Genomic DNA, 25,275 nt, shown 5'->3' on the forward strand with positions numbered 1-25,275 from the left:
GGTAGTTTACGAGAGATAGCGCGAAACTACTTTGCACCCCTTTTCCAAGATGGCGACCGGGAGACAAGGGCGACGACCCCAAAAACTTGAACTTAAGGTTGTACTGATCCCTCTACATATTAAAAAAATAAAATTGACTCCTCTTACAAATGCAAGGTATGGTCTAAAAAATGTAACATTTCAATGGACTATAAAGTCGCTGGCTTACAAAATAACGAATTTATCCCTGGAATTTGCACCATACTGTATATATATGTATTTATATTATGTTTATTTATATTTATTACAAAGTGTGTAGTTTCCATTTAGCTAGAAAACACCGGATATACCAGCAAAGTTTGAAAACTAAATTTGATAATATTTATACTTATTTATATTTTTAGTAAACAAATAGATAATTGAGTAAGCATGTGTAATTTGTATAAATACAGCTTAGTTGAAGAGATCAAGTAAACTGAAGGTAGCTGTGATAGTGACGAGTACCCAAACTGCCTTAAGATGAAGTTGATAATGTTTACTGTTGTTGTACTACTTGGTGAGTATTTCTAAAGAATAAAGTTAAATTAAGGAATAAATAAAATATACTTTGCTTAAAATAATGACCACCAAAAGGTATATTTTAAACATTTTTCTGAAGCCGTTTCCTTGTGGCATCTTATGCATTTTACTATTTTATTTGGGAAATATGCCATAATTTAAGTTAACATTAACAGATTAAACAAATTCTTTTTGTGTTGCTTGGTCAAAAAAATTCTCCTAATAATTTAATTTTATTTGACTCATTCATATTGGAAATTGAGACATGCAGTGCGCTGGAATAAGTGTTACTACAGTGTTATCTAGGGCCAAAGTCCGTGAGAACTTTCATAATGAATATTTTAATAAGTCACAGGGGTGAAAAAAAAAATTCAGGCTGATTTTTAATTTCAAATATTTTCATTCAAAACAAATTTTTGTTTAATTTAAGGGACTTTCAGTTCTCGGTAATAATATAATATTTTATTCTGCGTTTAAATTTTTCAAAAATATTTATAAATTTTCACAGGATTCCAAAAAAAAAGAAAACCGCTAAACGCCGTAAAAATGAGTGGCGCATACAATACATTCGATGGACACTAGATCATTTTTTAGAGATAATGCGACAGAGACGACTATTTCTAAAGCTTAACGGGTAATCGAGAAACACTACATTCAACTTCATACATCTAATTTATAAATAACTTTGAAAAACTCCTGATACAAGTATAAAAGACCGCTAAACGCCGTAAAAATGAGTGGTGCATACAATATTCCAGCTACAAAAGGTCTGATATGAATATTATGGGGCGCGAAAATATATTTTCATTTTGATGCAGAATAAAATTCTAGTTTTATTTTAAAATATTTTTATCATAATATTTGCTTAATTTGAAGTAAAACGTGCCACAAATGGTAACTTTGATACAGTTCGAATTTTGAATCTATTTTGTGACGCGTTTACTTCAAATTTAGCAAATATTATGAAAAAATTTTTTTAAATAAGACTAAAATTTTATTTTGCATCAAAATGAAAATACATTTTTTTGCCAGATAATATTCATATCAGATCTTTTGTAGCTGGAATATTGTATGCACCACTCATTTTTACGGCGATTATCGATCTTTTATTCTTGTATCAGGAGTTTTTCAAAATTATTTATAAATTAAATGTATGAAGTTGAATGTAATGTTTCTCTAACAAGATCTGAATTATCTGCTGCATTATCATCATCATCATCCAACCAATTCACGTCCACTGCTATACATAGGTCTTCCCCAATTGTTTCCACACTTCACGGTTTTGTGCTGATTGTTTCCAGTTTTTAATAATCCGCCTGATATCATCTGTCCATCGCGTAGGCGGCCTTCCTCTACTGCGTTTATCTTCTCTTGGTCTCCATTCCATCAACTTTCGTGTCCATCTTGAATCTTTCAGCCTGGCAACGTGTCCTGCCCAGTTCCATTTAAACATGGTGATACGTTTTATAACATCTGCGATACCGGTTCTTTGTCTGAGATCTTCATCTCTTATTTTATCCCGTAGGGTTACACCCAGCATGGATCTTTCCATACGCCTTTGAGCAACCCGCATTTTCGACGCTGTTGCCTTGATTAGAGTCAGTGTCTCTGTTCCATATGTCATTACCGGCAGCGCACATTGATCAAACACTTGTCTTTTTAAACCGATCGGTATATTGCTCCTAAATATGTCTCTCACAGCTCCGTAGGCTGCCCAAGCAAGAGTTAATCTTCTTCGCATGTTTGGTTATCTCTACCAATTCTAATTTCATGACCCTAGTAAATGTACTTTTCCACTAGTTCTACTTCTTTTTTACGTATTGTATACTTCTTGTCCACTAGGAATCAGATTAGTAATATATTTAGTTTTAGAAAAGTTCATTTTCAGACCTATTTTCCAGCAGATAGCATCTAACTCATTTAGCATTTCCTTTATTTCTCCTAGGTCATCAGTTATAAGGACTATGTCATCTGCAAAACGAAGATGATTTAACTTTTCTCCGTCTATTGTGATCTCTTTATTGTTCCAGTTGAGCATCTTAAAGGCATATTCCACAACAGTTATGAATAGTTTTGGCGAGAGTGTGTCGCCTTGTCTTACGCCGCGTTCTGTGCTTATTTGTTTGGTTTTATCATGTAACTTAACACTCATTGTTGCCTCTTTAAAAATATTATAGATAAGTGTACTGTAACGATAGTCAATGCGGCATTCATTTAGAGCTTCTAAAATGCTGTCCAGCTCTATCGTGTCAAAGGCTTTATGAAAATTCACGAATGCTAGGGCAAGGGGCTTATTATATTCTATTGACTTTTCAGTTAGTAACTTTACTGCCTGCAGATGGTCGTTTGTTCCAAAGTTTAATCGAAATCCAGCTTGTTTTTTTGGCTGATAAAAATCTAGCTTCTTTTCTACTCTTGATGTCACTACTTTTGTAAAGAGTTTGTATAAGTGGTTTAGCAGGCTAATGGGTCTGTAATGTTCTAAGTCTGTCTTATCTTCCTTCTTATGCAAAAGTATTGTTACTGCGTTTTTCCATTTTTCAGGTATCGATTTTTGATGAAGGCATAAGTTGAAGAGATTTTTTATTTTACCTATAAGAATGTGGCCTCCGTTTTTAACGGCCTCTATTACGACTCCATCTTCGCCTGGTGATTTTCCATTTTTCAATTTTCTCAGTGCTTGATGGATTTCACTAGTGGTTATCTCTGGTAGTATTTCGGAACCTTGGTTTATTATTTTCTTTGAAACCGTTTCCCTCAGATTATTTTGATTTAGTCTTTGACTCCTATATAGTTCCGAATAAAATTCTTCTACGATATTTAGTAAATCTTCTCTGTTTAATGTTATTTCGCCCTTTTTATTTTTTAGTTTATGTATTTCACATTTTCCATTGTTCAATTTCCTTTGTAAAACTTTCAAACTGTTATTTTCTTTTATGGTTTTCTGGATGCCTTACGTTTAAAACTTCCTTAGCTTTTTTTGTTATTTCTTTGGCACTTTCTTGTTGATGTCTGTTAACGCATTTTTCAGTGTTTTCGCTTCCTCTCATTTTACTTTGAGTTTTGATTAGTTCTCTAGTTTCTGGGCTTATTTTTTCATCTCTCTTCTTTTTTGGGCAGTTTTTTTTTTGACTTTCTTCAATGGCTCCAATTATATTTTCATTTAATTTATTTATATTTTCATCTGAAGTTATATTTCTTTCCGAAGCAGCGTTTATATGGTGTTGGTATTTATCAATATTTAATGCGGGCGTCCAGGCTTCCAAAGCTTTCTTTTTTATCAAACGATTTTGTTCTTTTTTGAGGTCTATTTTTATTGTAACTCTTACCATTCGATGGTCACTTACTGTAGTAAATTTATTTAGAACGCTCACGTCTGTGATAATCTGTTTTTTGTCACTGAGATTGTAATCTATTTCATTTCTTGTTTTACCATCAGGACTTTCCCACGTCCACCTTCTATGTAGTTTATTAACGAAAAAACTGTTCATTTGGAACAGGTTATTTTGTAGCAAGAAACCTAAGGCAAGCCGCACACCAAAAAAACATGAAACGAAAAACATGAAACATGAAACGTGAAACATGCTTCATGAAAATAAAACACTGCTAAACAAATCTCAAAGTCTGCCTACCAATGAAACGAGTGTGATTCATGCTCATGACACATTTTTATTTTCGGAGAGTTTCATAAATGGCCGGAAGTATATTTGTTTAGCAGTGTTTTATTTCCATGAAACGTAATTTACGTTTCATGTTTCTTTGATGTGCGGCCTACCTTAGAGTGTTTCTCCCTGCTCATTTCTACCTAGAGTTCCAAAATGTCCTAGTGATGTCTCCGCTTCGTCTTCGTTAAGGCCTAATTTTGCATTAAAATCCCCACACAGGATTGTAAAGTGGGTGGGTGTGTCTTTTAGAGCTAGATATATATCATCATAAAAGTCTTCAACTTCTTCGTCTGGATGTTGTGTTGTTGGAGCGTATACCTGGATAATTTTCAGTTTATACCTGTTGTTGAGCTTTAGGGTTACATAGGCAACTCTTGTAGACACATTTTTATATCAACTACGTTCTTCTTATGTTTTTTATGGATAAAGAAGCCGACTTCCAAACTGCTTCGGTTTCGGAGCCAATGCTATAGAAGAGGTGTCCTAATTTCAGCTTCTTTAAGTTTTCACCACGGTGTCTTATTTCGCAGACTCCTATTACGTCCCATTTAATTTCTTTAATTGCATCTTCCATTTCGAAGAATTTTTCTTCTGACAATAGAGTTCTGGCATTATAGGTGTCAACATAGAGAGAAAAGGGTTTTCGTATTTCTCGTTTCGTCAGTTTTTTTCTGCTGCATACGCTGTATTTAAAATGCTCTGTTAAATATAACTGGTCAGATGTCACGCAAGTATGTCGTCAGCACCTGACAAAATAACTTAAGGTCACGCATGCGTGACATCAGCAGTGAAAGTGTTAAAGTTTCTCTAATAAACATATTATAATATATTCAAAGTTTTTTAAATGGTTTCAATTGACAAACCGTTTTTAGTGATAGTTTCTATTCATTTCAGGTTTAACCAATGCAGAAGAAGTTCCCGAGGGGAGAGCAGGTAATAAATGTTTTTATAAACAATAGTAATATTGTAATATATGTATAGGCAATAAAAATATACCTAATTGTAACAGTCCGTATAATAAAAATGACAAAATACCCTTTTAAAAAAAAACAATTTAGTAAACAGCATTTATAATTACGTAAACACTTTTCTCTCATTGCAATTGATTTCGTGCTACCTTCTCAGGTATCACCAGAAGTAGGTAGCACACAATCAATTGCAATAGAAACAGGAGTGCGACAATTCGATTCCCTGTCAACCACAATATTCAACATAGCGCTAGAAAGAACAGTGAAACATGAATAAGGTTAAAATTGGACCTAGATTTTATTTTTATGATCAGTTTTAAGATCAATGTTTCTACAAGTATCCCTTGTCTTTGTCAAAATTCTGAAAATACGCATACCTAAAAGTAAAGACAAAATATGATTGTAGAACATAAAAAACTTAACCCCACGTAAAACGAACCTTTAACAATAATGCACAGACGCAGAATAGAAATTGAAATTGAAGAGAAATTGTTATGGTGAAAGGCAAAGTATGGTATTACCATAAAAAAAATCATAGAATTGTAACATATCTCCACTTTTCAGCCTCTTACAATAACAATTTCTTTTCAGTTTCAATTTCTATTCTACGCCTGTGCATTATTGTTAATGGCTCGTTTTACGTGAGGTTAAGTTTTTAATAAATATATTCTACAATCATATCTTGTTTTTATTTGTATGCATATTTTTTAGAATATTGACAAAGGCAATGGGTACTTGCCGAAGCATTCGCCTTAAAAGTGGAAAAATAAAGTCTAAGTCCAATTTTAACCTAATTAATTTTTAACCCTTAACCCAAGAAACACTAATTTACATTAAATGTAGTATGGTTCAAGAAACTCACAGAATATATATACACAATCAAACTTATATGGAATCATGTGATATTTCTTATTATTTTGTTCGAATTTAAAAAAAAAACGAAAAAACGAATTTAATAACAAATACATGACAATTAAATAAAACAATAAAGTTTTTAACAAACAAATTGAAACTAGTTGCTTTAAAGTCAACAGAATAAAAAATTTCAATGTAAAACGAATTAAATTGTTTGTATTTACTTTTTTGTGATTTTTGGTAATCAGTGTTTATCACATCTAGTTCTTATGCAATGTGGGCATGCTCCTAATCAAACTGTCAACATTTTGTTGTGGTAGGTTGATCTATCCTTCAAGAGAAGCTTGTACTAGCCGTGCGGTATTTTGTGGATTATCCCGGCAAGCTCTAATTTTTCTTTTAAGCATATCCCACAAATAAATACTCTATAGGGTTAAGCTCGAGTGAGCAAGCAGGGTATTCCAAACAAAGATACCTTCTGCTTCAATAATGTCTGTAGTCATTCTAATGGTATGTGGAGGTCCATTATCATGCAAGAAAATTAAGTTTTCAATTTTCTCCTTTTGCACCTCTTCAGAGCCTAACTACAGGTTTTCAACATACCTGTGAGCAGTTAAAGTTGATTGGATAAAAATTAAAGAGTTTTTTTACGGATCACAATTCCTATCCAGGACATTACACTTTCCCTTGTATATTTGTGAACAGATCTGACAGTTTTCGTTCTTACTTGACTTCCTCGACCTCTAAGTACACGATTTCGTGGTCTATCTGATATTAAACATTATTTTTCCCTGACTCTTTCTGACAATAGCACATTTTATCAATTTCCAAAGTTCCAGTTATGGATGCGAAGATACCAATTATTTAGGCGATCAATATTGTGCTGCCTGGTTAACTCGGGAACCCATAACTCTCTCTTGGTGTATACTTCTTGGCACGAACTCTTCCTTTTATCGTTTCAACTGAAACAGCTACACCTGTAACTTCCAAAAGCTGCCTTTGGAGCTGCAGGTGAGAAACGGTTGGGTGTCTCCCAGCTGATTGGACAATTAAACGATCGTGGCGCCCTGTTATTACTATTTAGCGACTTTCCCTTTCCCTGGACAGAACGCCCTGTGTTACGCCTAGTTCTACAGATATGTTCCTCTGAGAACATTACTTGCTCCACAAGTCCAATAATATTTCCCCGTTGGAAGTTCTATAACACCACATCAAGCATATTTTTGTTTTTTTTTACGCAAAAGTTTATGTAACAATATGTTGTTTTTTTTTTCAATTCTTTCACCCTGTGTATATTAAATTTTCAAAAAGTAATACCGGCATTGAAAAGAGCGTAAAAGTATTTTCTAGGAAATATTTTGATCGTTTTAGTTATGTCAATTACCATTTAATAAATGTATAACTTTTCTTCACATGTACCTATGTGCGGCAGATTCGTGCAAATATTATAAGAATTATTGTGCATTTAATGGTAGAAGCATATGATTTGGACCACACATAATACACATACAACGATTCAAATTTAGATATGAGGCCATCTCAGATTTTGCATTTTACAAAAATGGCGGGCATTCAAAATGGCGACTATACATATGTGAATAATAGCACGACAACTTTTGAACGAAAAGCCCGATTTTGACCAAATTTGGTATATTCTTTTTAAGATGTATAAGATCGAGGTCATGAACCGGAAAAATCGGTTTACCAGAAATTGTGTTTTTCGTGATTTTTTATTTAAAAATATGTTATTTATTTTTTCCATTCTTTCACCGTGTATATATTAATTTTTCAAAAAGGTAATACCGGCGTTGAAAAGAGCATAAAAATATTTTTTAAGAAATATTTTGAACTCCTTAGTTATGTTAATTACCCATTCATAAATGCATAACTTATCTTCACATGTAACTATGAAATTATTTCTGGCAGATTCGTGCAAATAATATAAGAATTATTGTGAATTTACTGATAGAAGCATATATTATTTTAGACCACACACAATACACATACAAAGATTAAAATTTTGATGTGAGGCCATCTCAGATTTTGTCTTTTACAAAAATGGCGGGCATTCATATTGAATCTGCCGCACATAGGTACATGTTAAAATGACTAAGGGCCGGTTGTTCGAACGCTAATCAACAATGATCATTATTAAATATTTAATTACTGTCACCAAAACTGTCAATGTCAACTTTGTTTGGGTTGCTGAAAACATAATTAATTACAATTATGAGATTTATTATTAATTATGTTAATAATTATTGTTATATTAATTGATTATAGTCTCAGAATTGTAATTAATTATGTTTTAACAATTGACATTGACAGTAATTAATTATTTGATAATGATCATTGTTGATTAGCGTTCGAACAACCGGCCCTTAGCCTAATAATAATTAGCATTTATTAAATGTTAATTAACATAACTAAAAAGTTCAAAATATTTCCTAAAAAATATTCTTACGCTCTTTTCAATGGCGGTTTTAACTTTTTGAAAAGTTAATATATACAGGGTGAAAGAATTGAAAAAAAAACAACATATTTTTTACATAAAAACCAGGGAAAACACAACTTTTAGTAAAATGATTCTTCCGGTTCAAAACCTCGATATTACATATCAAAAAGTAGAACCTATAAAAAAAACTTGGTTAAAATTGGATGTCTTGTTCAAAAGTTATCGTGCTATAAGTCACATATGTATAGTCGCCAATTTGCATGCTCGCCATTTTCGTAAAAGGCAAAATCTAAGATGGCCTCATATTTAAATTTGAACCTTTATATTTGTAATATATGTGGTCTAAATTATATGCTTCTATCATTATATGCACATTTGTTTCACATATCGGCTGCACTATTGGGCGTGTGCATATTATATGTATATAATATTTATTGTATAATAACATCATTTCTAACATATATAAGTTTATTCGAATAACAAATATGACCTTAGCCCTAAGAAAAACTACCAGACAATCCCTAGGATCCATTGGAGGTTTATTTTTTGGAAACAGTGAAAAGGATATTATAATTGGTTGTATGAAAAATGGACTATCCAAATCTGGAGCTGACAAACTACAGGTAAAAATTCAAAAATTAATTCGATTTATTTTTTACCAGGTCTCTTGTCACCAAATTAGACAGGCTTTTTCTGTATTTTATTAATTTTCTTAATATTTTAATTCCTATCTTAGTCACTTGTGTTGACACTCTTTGTTTATTTATTTTTTATTGGTCGTCCCGTTACATCATCTCCTACTATTTTCATTATTTCTTCTGAAAAAGCACGATCCTTTCCTTTTTCAGCCACAAATATAACTTAAATATTTTCTCTACTAGATATCCAGTTTTGAGTGTCTGGGAGTGGCATAACCCACGTTTCACTATCATTCATAAACAGGTAGTATATAATAATATTATGTAGATGATTTATATCACCAGTGTTTTGTGTCGATTTATTGAAACTATTTGATATTCCCATTCTCATAGCCTTTCACTTTCCATGTTTCCAATCTCTTTTGATAAATGTCTATCGATATTAGTTCTATATTATTTTTTTATAATATCTAGCCGATACATAGAAGTATCGGCTCGTTTCAAAACATAGAACATTCATCCATGAATTTATTCTAATAAATACGAATTATTTACCGATCTTATCTTACTCTTGTTATATTATGTAAGCCTAATATTTATCCCCACTAGACTCTTTTTGCAGCCTCTGTATTGGAGAAAATATCTTCTGTATATGCTAATATCTGATAATGTTTATTACATAACGTACTTTCTTTGTGTAATCTGTTTTTTTTATTACCCAGTTAACCTTCCGATGAAACCTTCCAACCTTTTTTTGTTACACAGATGACCAAAATTACTCCCAGTCACAAATGACAATTGACAAAATTATTAAAATGTTTTAAAAAATAAAATAACGTATTCGTAATTTAAATATTAGTATTGTGTAAATTTACCCCCTTTTGTCATCCGAAGGTTAACCCGGAAGCAGTCTCGCTGTTAGAAAATTTCAACATTTTATCCTTTTCCGTGACAACTTAATGATAAATTTTGCAATATAACTTTTCACTCGTAAGTGCATCAGGGAAGATTGTAATAATGCGTAAGTACTTTAAAAAAAATTTGTGGAATTTTTGGCTTTGGTAAGAACCAATTAATTTTAACCCGGCATGGGTCGCTAGGTACGTCAGTACGCGAGTGGTCGCTTGTGAGATTTCCTCTCACATACCCAACTTTTGCATTTTTTTACAAAATAGAACTTTTAAAACAAATTTTAAACTTTTTTTTATCAACTCATAATAAAAACATAATAATATACATAATAGGTATATATCATAATATGATAGGATACAAAAAAATAATCGGAATAAAACCAATATTATCCGGAAAGGACAAAGGGCGAAAGAACTAGGTGATGGATATAAATTGTGGTATCTAGGGAGTAGTGACACCAGAAACGGAGTTGGTATATTTACTGACAGTGAAAAGAAAGATAACGTAGTAGAAGTTGTAAGAACGAGTGATAGAATGATGTCAGTGAAATTTGGAATTGATAAAGAGGTATTGAATGTTGTGTGTGTGTATGCTCCTCAAACAGGTCTGGATGAGAATGAAAGAAGAGCTTTCTATGACCAATTAGGAGACGTACTAAGTGATATTCCAGCAGAGGAGAAAGTTATAATAGGAGGTGATTTCAATGCACATGTGGGGCAAGCCAAGACAGGATATGAAACAATACATGAGGGATTAGGCTTTGCAACTAGAAATGAAGCTGGAGATGATATGCTAGAATTAGCAACAGCATTGGATATGACGATTGTTAACACATTCTTTAAAAAGAGAGAAACTCAACTTATTACCTACAAAAGTGGACAACATCAATCCCAGATAGACAACTTTATGATAAGGAAAGAAGACATACGTGAATGCAAGGACTTCAAGGTAATAGTTAGTGAGGAGCACAAAATATCAAGTGGTGGATGCTAACAGATAAGAAGGAAGGCCTATTCAGGGAAAGAATAGTAGAAAAAATATGTCGGAACGTGAAAGAAAGCCCTAACACAATTTGGAGAAAAATGGCCAATACTATTAGAGAGACGGCTATTGAAATACTTGGGAAAACGTCAGTAAAGAAGTATGAGGATAAATAGACTTGGTGGTGGTCAAATGAAGTACAAGGAAAAATAAAAGAGAAGGGAAAATTATATTAAATTGGCAAGAAACCAGATCGGACATAGATCTTCAAAACTATATGGTCGCCAAAAAGGAAGCGAAAGTTGCAGTAGCGAAAGCTGAAGCAGAAGCGTATTCAAACCTATACGATCAACTTGATACCAGGGAAGACGAAGGAAAGATATATAAAATAGCCAAACAGAGATCAAAGAAAGCAATAGATTTTAAGCAGATTAGATGTATCCGAGATGAAAATAATAAAATACTAATTTACGAAAATGATGTCAAAAAGAGATGGTGAAATTATTTTGACAGTTTATTAAATGAAGAATTTGACAGACAGCCTGTGGAGTTAACGGAGACAATATCAGCAACGATTACCAGAATAACAAACGGGGAAGTGGCTCAAGCGCTTCAAAACACTAAAGAAAGGAAAAGCAGTCGGACCAGATGATATTCCTGGGGAAGTATGGAGAGCATTGGGATAGACAGGAACAAGATGGCTAGCAGGTCTATTTAATAGAATTATGGAAGTTAGACAAATGCCAGACGAATGGAAAAGCAGTATATTAGTACCTGTCTACAAAAACAAGGGAGACATACAACAGTGAACAAACTACAGGGCTATAAAACTACTTAGCCACTCCATGAAAATATGGGAGAGAGTAATTGATAGACGGATACGTGAAGAAACCGAAATATCCGATAGTCAATTTGGCTTTATGCAGGGCAGATCAACAACAAGTGCAATTTTCATTGTAAGGCAACTGATGGAAAAATACAGGAATAAAGAGACCAACGCTCATATGGTATTCATTGATCTTCAGAAAGCATATGATAGAGTTCCTCGAGAGGTTCTGTGGTGGGCACTCAATAAGAAAGGGGTCCCTGGCGAATATGTAAAAATTGTGAGAGATATGTATGAGGGAGTAACAACTAGTGTTAGGACAAGTGTGGGAGTGACTGATAAATTTCAGGTGAAAGTAGGATTGCACCAAGACTCGGTGCTTAGTCCTTATTTATTCTCATTAGTTTTGGACCAGATAACAGCGAAATTACAGGGTAGTATTCCACGGTGCCTAATGTATGCTGATGATGTAGTGTTAATAGGAAATAGTGAAAGAGATTTAGAACAAAAACTGGAACAGTGGAGACAAGCTCTGGAGGACAAAGGTTTAAAACTTAGTAGGACAGAAACAGAGTATTTGGAATGTTCATTTGAAGATGGAGTTACTACAAATAAAATGGTATCTTTGGATGGTGAAATGATTGTGAAAAGTACTAGTTTTAAGTAACTAGGATTGGTATTACAGAGTAATGGAGAAATAGGTGGAGATGCATGCAGTAGAATTAGAGCTAGATGGATGAAGTGGAAAGAAGCGAGTGGTGTGTTGTGTGACAGAAAAATTCCAATGAAGCTGAAGGGAAAATTCTATAAAAGAGCCACAAGACCGACTATGATGCACATAACTAAATGTTTGGCAGTGAAAAAGAAAGAGGAACCACGAATGCATGTGGCGGAAATGAGAATGCTTAGATGGATGAGTGGAGTGACAAAGAAGGATAAAATTAGAAATGAGTATATTAGGGGAAGCCTAGGTGTGGCACCAATTGATGCCAAAATGAGAGAGCATAGGTTAAGATGGTTTGGTCTTGTTCAACGTCGAGACGTTAATCACCCAATACGAAGAATAGCTGAAGTGCAGATTCCTGGAAGGAGTAGGAGAGGAAGGCCAAAGATGAACTGGGGGGAGACGATAAGGCAGGACATGTTGGTAAAGGGGATTAACGTTGATATGTCCCAAGATAGAATTGTGTGGAGAAATGCAATTAGGAAAGCCAACCCCGCATAGGGATAAGGCAAAGAGAATGATGATGATGAAAACCAATATTAATCAATCTCCTTATCTTCATAATTTACGGCACCGCCCTTTACAAAAGCTTAACAAGAATGCTCAGGACAAATTGGTTGATGACACGAATTACAATTTTTTTCCGATATCCTATGGTTCAGGTTGTGATGAGTTCGTGTTATTTTGGCAATTCTTGCAATAGAATTCCGAAGGCTTGAAGTAAGTTTGAAATGGTCAAATTATTTATAAAATGATGTTTCATCAACGATAAAGACAATTCCTTTAAAAAAACACGACGTTCTTCTGTTTTATTATTATTACCTTTATATACGATGTGGCTGTTGATGCCGCCAATATTTAATATTGAAAAATATATGGTAAATGGCCATCTACAACTAACCCGTGAAACAGAATATAGGGTTTTAATTTCATCGACCACATTCACGGCGCCTTTTGTTACATTATAAAAGGATATTATTTCAGTGTTAAGTTTTCAGTTTCAGTTTTAAGTGTCCAAATAAAATTAACTGTTATACACAGTTGGTGTCGCCGGTGGTCGCGCGATGAGAAAATGTCTCACATGAAGCACACTGACTCAGCAATCTAGTGCTACTAAGAGCCAATTTCTTATATCGAGTTCAACTCCAGTTTAACATGAACTTTTAGTGAACGTCAGTTTAAAGTCAAAAACGTCTTTCTCAGTTCACGTTCAACCGATGACAGTTTAAACTACGTTCAACTGGAATTCGGCCGTTCAAAGATTTCAGAACCCAGTTCAGAGGATTTCATGGATTATGTATGCCTTGTATTAACACTAAACGCTGTCATAATATAAATAAAACCTATTTTATTATATTAAGCCTAACGATAAACGATAACATTATTCTTGTTTTCATTACATTTATTTATAATTATTAAAATGACTATTTGACTATAAATACTTAAATTTAAAGATGAAGTAGTTTTCAATCCTAATAGCAATATTAATAATATTTAAAAAATATTAAAATATTACTAAAAGATTTTTAAATTGAAAACTTATTGGTCCATTTCGTTGGTAACACCTCCATGGCTTCTAAAATTTGCAAACCAGATCGATGCTGAAGCGATGAAGACAAGAGGGAATTCAAAAACTTACAATTACTTCAATTTAACATTATTTAAAAACAGCATAAAAAGGTCGAAAAAAATGGCGCTGGTTTTTTACCTTTTACCATCTATTGGCATTTCTCGAAAGCTGTAGAACGTGAACTGACAATGAGAAATGAATTCCAAACAAAACCTAAGTTCACCGGTGAACCTCAGTCAACTGATCCATTGATTAACGCAGGTATGAGAAATCGACCCTAAGTCACTATCTGAGCGGTCGACTATATTAGATTGTCAAGGAAGGATATTTAGGAGACTAGAAGGAACTACAGTGCGTATAATTTTCCAGAAAAAAGTTGTGCGCAATTTTCTGAAACCGTAAGAGAAAATCTCATATAGCGACCACTGCCGGGTTACAATTGTTAGAAATAAATATTTTTAAACGGACAAAAAATAAAAATATTACAAAATAAAAATTTGTTTTAAATTCGTATTTAATTCGTATTGTTAGATTTAAATTAAATTTTCAAACTCCTAAGAGGCAGGTGGGTGGCAGCTTTATTATTGAATTTAAGAGGGAAACAATATTTATTTATCAAATAAACATTTTTTCCTGTTTTCGGACAGCATTAAAATGAATTTCGAATTAAATAAATTACATATATTCTTCTTTTTTTCTCAATTAATTTAATTCAAAAAATGTTTTTGGCCACCCTGTATAAATAACTAGTAGGTTATTGTTTATATTGCTAAATAAAGAACTGAGTTACTTTTCAAATGAGCTATCACACAACCTATATTCTCATTTAAAAAAATCGTCGATTACGTCACTAGTATTATATATATAATGCCAACAAGTCCTTATTTACAAATAAAAATCGACCTTTCTCAGGATTTCAATATTGATTAACTGTAAAGATATGCTATCCCACACCATTCGGACATAATCAATATTATCAAAATTACTATATAACGTGATCATTAATGTGTGATATGTAAAAAATGTGAGTAGATGTACGTGGAAATAATTATAAATTTTTACTGGTTTTTTTTCTTCTTCTGAACTGGTTTTGTTTTAGGCTACATATGATAAAGTCTACTCTTGTATGTCCGACACAAGAATTTTTGAAACTCCTAAGAATAAATTTATTATCAAAGTGGAAGATTGCAGTCGCGACGCAATTAATGAAAGTAAAGCTTGTTTGCCTAGAAACCAAACATATTACCCAGAATTCTTTTTGGATTTTACAAAATCTTTGATTGGACATAAGTACGATCACAAAGATCTATTGACAAGTAAGTAGAGTTATTATATCTTAATCGTGATGTAAAAACATTTTTATAATGCTGAGCTGAGCCTCTGAATCAAAAGACTTTAAGTTTAGAGAGAGATGGCGAGACAAAGGTGTGAATATTTCTTTTCGGTTTACTGTAAAAAGACAGAAATCATTAGACCGAAAACAGTAGACCGAAAAGCACTTTACCGAAACCTCAGTAGACCGAACAGCAGAAGACCGAAAAGCAGTTCTTTTTACTTGTTGAAGTAAAAGCGATAAGACTAATGTAATTACAACTAAATGTTATTTGGATGGTTATCATAAACAGTTTAAATGGTGTTACATAACTTCACTCTACCCTTAATTTATTTTTACCGTCACTAATTTGTTTAACGGTTGAAAATTATTTCATATCAGACTGTACAGAGTAACAATTTACACAGTCTATACATAAAATCATATAAAAAAAATATAATAAGCAAAAAGACATATATACAAAATTTTAACGTACTTTACTGCAAACTTTTTAAATTTATTTACCATTTCGGTCTAATGCTGTTCGGTCTAGTGAGGTTTCGGTAAAGTACTTTTCGGTCTAATGAGTTCGGTCTACTGCTTTCGGTCTAATGATTTCTGTCTAAATGTCGTGCACCTTTCTTTTCATTTATTATTATTTACGCGTTTTTTTTTTTCTATTTAATTTCATGGCTTTGCTAAAGACCAATTAGCCAGACATTTTTTTTATAATATAACAACAACGAACATTCATATACAGGCTGTAACAAAAATACACGTCAAAAATTAAATCACATATTCTGGGACCAAAAACAGTTCGATTGAACCTAATTGACCTTAGTTCAAATGTGCACATAACAAAAGTTATAGCCCTTTGAACTGACGAAATTAAAATCTATTTTTCCAATGTATCGAAAACTATTCGGATTTTTTATTGAAAATGGACATGTGGCATAATTATGGCAGGAATATCTTAAAAAAATTATAGTGAAATTTGTGCACCCCATAAAATTTTATAGGGGTTTTGATCCTTTTAACCTCCCCAAACTTTCGTGTGCGTTTCAATTAAATTATTATTGAGGTACCTTTAGTTAAACACAATGTTTTTAAAATATTTTTGCCTTTTAGTACGTTTTAGATAAGCTAGTCTTTATCGAAATATTTTGAATATTTGTCGTATCCACCACACATTTTTATATGGTTAAGTACGGTTTAAGGGAATAAAATCCCATAAAATATTTATGGTGTATACAAATTTCACTTTTTGTTAATGTTCCTGCCATAAGAATGCCACATGTCGACTTTAAATAAAAAATCCCTAATAGCTTTCTATATATTGGAAAAAATCGGTTTTCATTTTGTAACTTCAAAGCGCTGTAACTTTTTTAATGTGCACATTTTTACTAAGGTAAGTTAGGTTACATTGAACTACTTTTGGTCCCAAAATATGTGATTTAATTTATGACCTGCATTTTTGTTACACCCTGTATATTGAAATATGATAGATATTCCTTACATATAACATCTTGTATAAACATATACACATATTATATGTATACATATTATATACACATATACACACATATACATATATTTTTTAATTGGAAAATCATCATAACTAATATTATTATATTATCCACTCACCGGCACAAAATTCCACCACCCAAAATTTTTGATTAAGTTTGAAAATCTATAACTTTATTATTTGTACTCCGATTGTCAAGATTCTTGCATCGTTTGTGGGTACATGGTATTGATGCTGATTGTTATTATTCAGGTAACAAATATTTTTTTTCTTAGATGGCATTAATTATACGGAGGTGAATGGAAGCGTTTTATTTTCTCCCAACTTTAAAAAATTCTGTGGAAAAATTGGAGGGCTGATTTTGATTCATACTCCTTTTGTATTATCCTGGAGGTATAACTAAGGTTTTGTTTTTTGAATTATTCGAATATCTGTTTTCTTTTGTAATAGCTCTAAATAAAAACACTGCTTTGAAGGTTTATTTAATTAAAAATGTCAAACTTAAACGCACCAAAAATAACAAAACAAAACAAAATTAACAACAAAACAAAACAATTCAATAGCAGGTATGTCGACCAATTTCAGCAACGAGTGCTCGAAATCTGTTTGGTATCGAATAAATATGTGTTATCCTTGCCTAGGGAAGAGCCCGATCCTCTACCACGGCCATAACTGTACTAAATTTTCTGGAAGCCTAGGATGACGGTAAATAGCTATTTTTAATTCACCCCTTAAATACTCAATAGGATTGAGATATGGGCTGCATGCGGGCCATTCAAATCTTATCAATTCAACCTGCATTTTATGAGTCAATCAGTGTTTTTATTAACAAAAAATGGTACAGCTCTTAGAAAAAAGAGATATTAGGGTAATTCAAAAAACAAAATTTTAGTGATGCCTCCGGGATAATACGACAGGACTATGAAACAAAATCAGCTCTTTCATTTTTCCACAGAATTTTTTAAAGTTAGGGGAAGAGACAACGCTTCCATTCCCCCTAAATAATGCCATGCATTCAAAATGTTTTTATTACCGGAATAATAACAAACGATAACAATACGTGTGCCTACAAAATGGTGTAAGAATCTTGAAAATCGTTGCGCAAATAATAAAGTTATAGATTGTCAAACCTAATCAAAAATTTTGGGTGGTGGAATTTTGTGCCGGTGAGTGTATTAGGTCTGGATCCCGCGTATGAAAAAAAAGTTGATTAATAGCAAGCTGAAAATTTGTTAATAGCTTAAGGGTGTCTAGTCGGACAAACTTTGATATATGGGAATACTGCAAGAGGGGAAGTTTTAATTGTGGAACAGGTTAAAAGTTTGGAACGGCCAGACCACGAAAACGGCACATGTATTTTGTCCAACAGAAGAGACTTAAACTCTCAGAACCGAGATTAAACTCTCATGCAAAAATCAGACTGCTATTTATCACCAAATGGGCGTTTTAATAAGTGGAACATGTAGAATATGTCAAATGACAGGAATTATGACAGGTGATAAATAGCAGTGTGATTTTTGCATGAGAGTTTAATCTCTTAATGTTGTTAACACTACAGTAGTATTTTGTATTTTGACAACGAAACCCGATTTGGGCTTCGAAACGTTAATAAAATCATTTTTATGGTAACATTGTGGCTTATTTCCCATTAAAAATAGTTTATTAGTTTAATCTCTATTCAGAGAGTTCAAGTCTATTCTGTCGGACAAAATAAATGTGCCGTTTTCGTTGTCTGACCGTTCCAAATTTTTAACCTGTTACACAAATAAAACTGCCCCTGTTCCAGTGTTCCCATATATCAAAGTTTATCCGACTAGACACCCTTAAACCATTAACAAATTTTCAGCTTGCTATTAATCAACTTTTTTTTCATACGCGGGATCCAGACCTATATATTATATAAATATATTATACAGGGTGGAGCGAAAATTCAGGTCATAAATTAAATCACATATTCTGAGGCCAATAATATTTCGAATGAACCTAATTTACCTTAGTACAAATATGCACATAAAAAAAGTTACAGCCCTTTGAATTTACAAAATGAAAATCGATTTTTTTGAATATGTATATCGAAAACTATTAGAGATTTTTTATTGAAAATGGACATGTGGCATTATTATGGCAGGAACGTCTTAAAAAAGAATTATAGTGAAATTTGTGCACCCCATAAATATTTTATGGGGGTTTAGTTCCCTTAACCCCCCCCTCCACCCCCCACCCCCAAAGTCTTGTGTACGTTCCAATTAAATTATTATTGTGCTACCATTAGTTGAATTCATTATTTCTAAAACTTTTTTGCCTCTTAGTATTTTTTTGATAATGCAGTTTTTATCGAGTTGCGGCTTCTTTTTTAATATGTTTACATAAAAATTTTATGGGGGTTTTGTTCCTTTAAACCCCCCAAATGTTTGTGTATGTTCCAAGTAAACTTTTACTGCGATACCATTAACTAAACACAGTGTTTTTAAAATTTTTTGCCTCTTTGTATTTTTTAGAGGAGGCACCTTCTATCGAGATGTGGCTTCTTTTTTAATATGGTTCAAAATATACCTAAAAATGTAAATCATAAATAAATTTTCACATTATTACCAAGTCTCCATAATCGTACTTAGCCATATACAAAATATGTGGTGGATTTGAAAAATATTCAAAATATCTCGATAAAAACTGACTTGTTGAAAAAGGACTAAGAGGCCAAAAAGTTTTTAAAATATTGTGTTTAACAATGGTACTACAATAATGATTAAATTGGAACGTAGACAAAAGTTTTGGGAGGTTTAAAGGAACAAAACCCCCATTATATTTTTATGGGGTGTCCAAATTTCACTATAATTTTTTCTTAAGATACTACTACCATAAGAATGCCACATGTCTATTTTCAATAAAAGATCTCTAATAGTTTTCGATTTATTGGAAAAATCGATTTTCATTTTGTAACTTCAAAGGGCTGTAACTTTTTTTATGTGCACATTTGTACTAACGTAAGTTAGTTTCAATCGAACTATTTTTGGTCCCAGAATATGTGGTTAAATTTATGACCTTTATTTTTGTTACACCCTGTATATCACTCATTACGTTAAAATAATGAAAACATTAAAATGTGTATGTATGCTAAATGTTAAATATATTTTGCCCCTTTAGATTCAGAAATGGTCGCTTGCTTAAATAACTTTGGGAGATACACAGTACAAATTGAGTACGGTGAATGCTTAAACAATGCATATCAAAAAGCCGGAATCACTGAAAATATTCCTAACTCTCGACAAGAATTTTGCAGGTAAATATATTGCACCAAATATTCCTATTATTTAATTTACAAATTATCTTCTTCAAAATTAAAATACATAGATAAATCTAACAATAAAAAACTGAAAACGTTTGTTTTCTATACTTCCACAAAATTTATTATATCTAAGTGACTACAGCTGTTTCGGCGGAGTGCCTTTCTCAAGTAATATAGTTTACAATGTGTTTGCCTTTTTAATCTTCAACTGAAGAGGTTGAGGAGTGGGGAGCTGTTTGTCTCGAGTTGGTCATTCAGAATTATATCTGTATTTTTCACTGAAAAATACAGATATAATTCTGAATGACCAACTCGAGACAAACAGCTCCCCACTCCTCAACCTCTTCAGTTGAAGATTAAAAAGGCAAACACATTGTAAACTATATTACTTGAGAAAGGCACTCCGCCGAAACAGCTGTAGTCACTTAGATATAATAAATTTTGTGGAAGTATAGAAAACAAACGTTTTCAGTTTTTTATTGTTAGATAAAATGAACTTCCATCAAGTAACGGTCGAATCCATCAATTATTTACATAGATAAATGCCTAGGTAATAATATTAATCATCTTTATTAAACAATTTTTAACAGTGAATAAACATCTAGGTTATCACTATAGTTATTTCATCCCTATAGAATAAGCAATAGACACAATAAACGTACAAAATTCTCTTTATGTCTACTTCTGAGGTATGACAAAATTTATAATTCATATTAACCAATTATTAATCCAGGAATTGACACCAGAATAATATCGACCCCTGCAAAGAATTTATGACATTTATGACATTTTTCACAAATGATAAAAAGGATACCAGTTTCTACGATTTCTTTTCTTATTATACATATGGCATTTTTTTAGTGTAAGAAGTAAGAAATTATATTAATATTGAGCTCTTTTTTTAGAATCACGTCTATATTTTTTGATTACGGGATAGGTTTTTGAACTGTGGCAGTTACAGTTTTTGACATAAATATAAAGTTCATCGTAACTACCCTTTCGATGTTCTTATATGGCATACGTATTACCAGAGGACGGCAGTTCTCGTCAGTGGCGCACACACACACCCCCCCTACACGCGGCACTATATATACACGAAATTTTCGATTTTCGAAATCTGACTGAATTGAAAATTGGGCCAACTTTCATCTTAACTTCAGGAAAAGACTCACCCATTCATATTGTAAAACATCCATTTGGTCACAAAGTGTGGATTTTACGGCCCTTCTTATTTAGAGTCTGTTTTTCGTTCTCGTCCCCAAAACTCCCAAAAACTTCGAAAATTTATGTCCGACCTTTACGGCTTCTAATATCACTATTCACTACCTTTCCAACGCATGTCTAATTTTAAAAATCGGTTATACCGTTCAAAAGGTTTCCGAGCTCAGAAATATGACTCAATTTCTATTTAAGAAAAGGGAAAATGTTGGTGGATATGTATGCATGTGGAAAAGTTAAACCGATCTGAATTTTTTTTGTCTTTGAAGAGGTGGTCAGGGCCGATTCAGAACCGGTGTAGTTTTTAAATTTTGACCAAACATAAGCCAGCTGTAGGACTTGGTAAGTACAAAATGGCATATTTTTGGTGGGTAAATATTATCTTCGGTTCAAGAAGAGACAGGAGAACCGCAAGTACACCAAATCAATAGCGCTGAATTATGCTTTCAAATGGTGTCTAAGCCGCCAGCATCAGACATATACACGGCTCAGTATCGCCGAAATACTGAAAAACAAACTTTGAAAATTTTGGTTTTTGACAATTATATCTCAAAATTTCAACCTACGAATTGCGCCAATAACTGAGCGTTTGTAGAAGGACTCTAGACTAATCTAACGGTGTATACCTCATATCCGGGAAAATTTGAATTTTTAAGTTATAGGCTTCATAAGTATGATCAAATCTATTTCCTATGGGAAAAAATGGTTTTTCAAGCTCAATAATTCCTGTAATAGATTTAGTTATCATACTTGACCTTAGATTCATCAGATACTACTGGTCAATATATTTTAAACTCATGCTTAGTGATCAAAATCGGTTAAGCCGTTTAGAAGTTATTAAGCTACAAAAGTATAATCCAATTAACGATTATTCCCGAAATGGTTTATGTAGTTGTAGTGGTCACGACGCTAAAATTGGTCTGACAACGGTCAAGCCGAGTATATTTACCGGCCATCCCAATATTTTTTTCAATCGATTTCGAATAGAAAAAAATGTAATGTACATTTGATGGTCCGTAGATCATTTGGGAGATAGTGCGACAAAAGCGACCACTTATAAAGCTTAGCGTGTAATCAAGAAGCATTGCATTCAACTTCATAAATTTAATTTATAAATAACTTTGAAGAACTGCTGATACAAGAATAAAAAACCGCTAAACGCCGTAAAAATGAATGGCGCATACAATATTCCAGCTACAAAAGATCTGATATGAATATTACGTGGCGCGAAAATGTAGATTCATTTTGATGCAAAACAATATTCTAGTTTTATTTTAAAGCAATTTTCCATAATATTTTCTAAATTTAAAATATACGCGCCACAAAAGGGTTTTAAATTTCAAACTGTATCAAAGTTATTCTTTTGTAGCGCGTTTTACTTTAAATTGAGCAAATATTATGAAAAATTTTTTTAAAATAAAACTAGAATTTTGTTTTGCATCAAAATGGAAATACATTTTCGCGCCACGCAATATTCAGATCTTTTGGAGCTGGAATATTATATGCGCCACTCATTTTACGGCGTTTAGCGGTTTTTTATTCTTGTAGTATATAGCTGCACAAAATTATCAAAACTTAGCAGACAGTGCGGCGAATAAAATTGTAGTAACAGTTACGCGGCGAATCAAATTGTAAATACAGTAGTTACTCGGTTATTCTACAAATAATTTAAATATTTTTTTATTTACGTTATTACTCCATTCGTAACTTTTCTTATAAATGCAGTTACAGCCACACCGATCATATTGGCAGATAGACCATAAAAAGTTGTAAGTACAAGAGAACACGTTAACTCAAAATCACCAAAAATGTTAGTAACAACGTTATTCTATTCAGAGATCGATATATCAAAGTACAATAATAATACGCAAATAAAAAATAAAAATTAACGTCTTAATTACACTTAGTGTTTAGTAGTGGCAAACATATCTATATAATTTAAAAAATGAACAAAAAATGCATTGACTTTCAGAATAAAAAATTATGAAGGCAGTTTAGGACTGAAATATTTAAAAATAAAATAAAATATCCAGCAAAAAAGGAATATCAGAATTTATCAACTTAATGAATAAACAAAAGTTATTTATCAAAAAATCTAAAATAAAATAAAGTAGATAAACAAATTTTTTGTAGAACATTAAAAATGAATGTTGCTGTCATTATCATTGGAATAGCAAATAAATAATATATAATATAATAAACCGCTAAATATGTTTTCTTATCTCGTTATAACGATAAACAAGTAATATACGCAATATACGCAAAATACATACGCATTTAACAAAAACCGCTTTCATTAATGTTTCACTTCCTACTTTGTTTAGATTTTTCGTGCCAGCAGATCACTGTTTCCCAGACACACTTAAACAGTACTGTCCAACTTCTGCGAACATCAACAAGTTCTTCGACGACTACAATATTGCCGTCAAGCATTTATGTCAAGATTAAACGAAGCTGTAAAGGAATCTAACTATTTTTAAGTTCATTCTAAAGTTCTAAGATGATTATTATAAAACACTTAATAAAAATTAGCAAACCTATTTTTATATTTTATTGATTGGTTAGTATTTTTATTAATTTATCATTTTTATATAATAACTGACATAATATATTTCTTATTTACCATATTCCAGTCTGTAGAGATTTGTTCTCTAAGATGGAGACGAACAAGATGAATAATTTTGCTGAAAATATTTTGAGACCCCAAAAAAGATTCAACACAGTTTGGGCCACAAAAAAATGTTTTAAACAAGAAATATGTCTCAGAAAATTCTAGTCAATAATCTTTATTAGCCACTCTGCATCTGAAAATACTAAAGTAATATATAACTTAAAATTGTGGGATGTTTGTTAGGTCACTGTTGTTCCGAGCGCCTCATATGTGAACATCCAACTAGATACAGGTCGTAGATTCACAAGCCTGATTAAAGTAGTCCATAGAGCAGACGATAGTTTAGCGGCAATAATAAAAATTATGTCAAACATCGGTGGTAAAAATGCCCTCAAAATAGTAATGTATATTAATGTATAACCTACCTTCAGGTTGTACATTCTACCTTTTATACGGCGCTCCCATATGGTATGAAAACTCGAGAACAGCTATATAAAAAAATGCTTACAAAATCACAAAGGAAGTCCCTACTAAAAGTACCATGCCTGCCAGAATAAATGCCCCCTACAGATCATAATGGCTACGCTCCACATTCACCTACTAGCTAAAGAAAACGAAATTCTTTATAACAGAGAAATCGGTCATCTACCAGATACAAAATCCAAAGTAAGACCACATAATATGCTCCAAATATGGCAAATGAATCAAATGAGAGGCACAAACGACGAAGGCTCAATGTTATTCCCCGATATGGTAACATGGTGCAAATTTAGGTTTAGAAGAATAAATTATTATTTTCTGCCATTTTTACCGGCCATGGCTCCTTTTGGTCCTACTAACTCGTAAAGAGTTAAAAGACCACAAACGATTAATGTATAGATTGTGGCGTCATAGGCGAAGCAGAATATTGCATTTTTGCTTGCACTCCTTTCCAAAGAGTAAGGAATAATCGGAATAAACGGAAAATATGTTGTCGAAAAAATATTCTTAGCAAAAATTTAGCTTATAAAACACAAAAAAATGGTGTACCTATTCATGAATTCTGTAGACGCAGTATAAGCAAAGTTGAAGCTCATGAAAAATACGTTCTTAATCTTCAAATCCCAAATCAAATATTTTAACGTGAAATAATAAGAAAATAAGCTGTTTTCGGGGAAAACTGATAAAAACTTTTCTAAAATATTTAAAAGAA

At 32.4% G+C, this 25,275-nt stretch overlaps 1 protein-coding gene across 1 annotated transcript; it reads left to right on the forward strand.

Annotated features, from left to right (window-relative positions):
- Window positions 1–412: 412 nt before the first annotated feature.
- LOC114342413 (uncharacterized) lies at window positions 413–24,012 on the forward strand. The gene is made up of 6 exons (XM_050651497.1): window positions 413–535; window positions 5,097–5,135; window positions 8,976–9,103; window positions 15,231–15,447; window positions 20,113–20,248; window positions 23,797–24,012. The coding sequence occupies exons 1-6, from the start codon at window positions 499–501 to the stop codon at window positions 23,918–23,920; spliced, it is 681 nt and encodes a 226-aa protein (XP_050507454.1). The 5' UTR covers window positions 413–498; the 3' UTR covers window positions 23,921–24,012.
- Window positions 24,013–25,275: the final 1,263 nt, after the last annotated feature.

This window comes from Diabrotica virgifera, chromosome 5 (assembly GCF_917563875.1).
Source record: "Diabrotica virgifera virgifera chromosome 5, PGI_DIABVI_V3a".
NCBI classification, from domain to species: domain Eukaryota; kingdom Metazoa; phylum Arthropoda; class Insecta; order Coleoptera; family Chrysomelidae; genus Diabrotica; species Diabrotica virgifera.

Coding starts and splice junctions, on each gene's coding strand:
- LOC114342413 (XM_050651497.1), top strand. CDS start 499: ATGAAGTTGATAATGTTTACTGTTGTTGTACTACTTG. Junction 536..5,096: donor TACTGTTGTTGTACTACTTG/GTGAGTATTTCT, acceptor TATTCATTTCAG/GTTTAACCAATGCAGAAGAA. Junction 15,448..20,112: donor TCACAAAGATCTATTGACAA/GTAAGTAGAGTT, acceptor TTGCCCCTTTAG/ATTCAGAAATGGTCGCTTGC.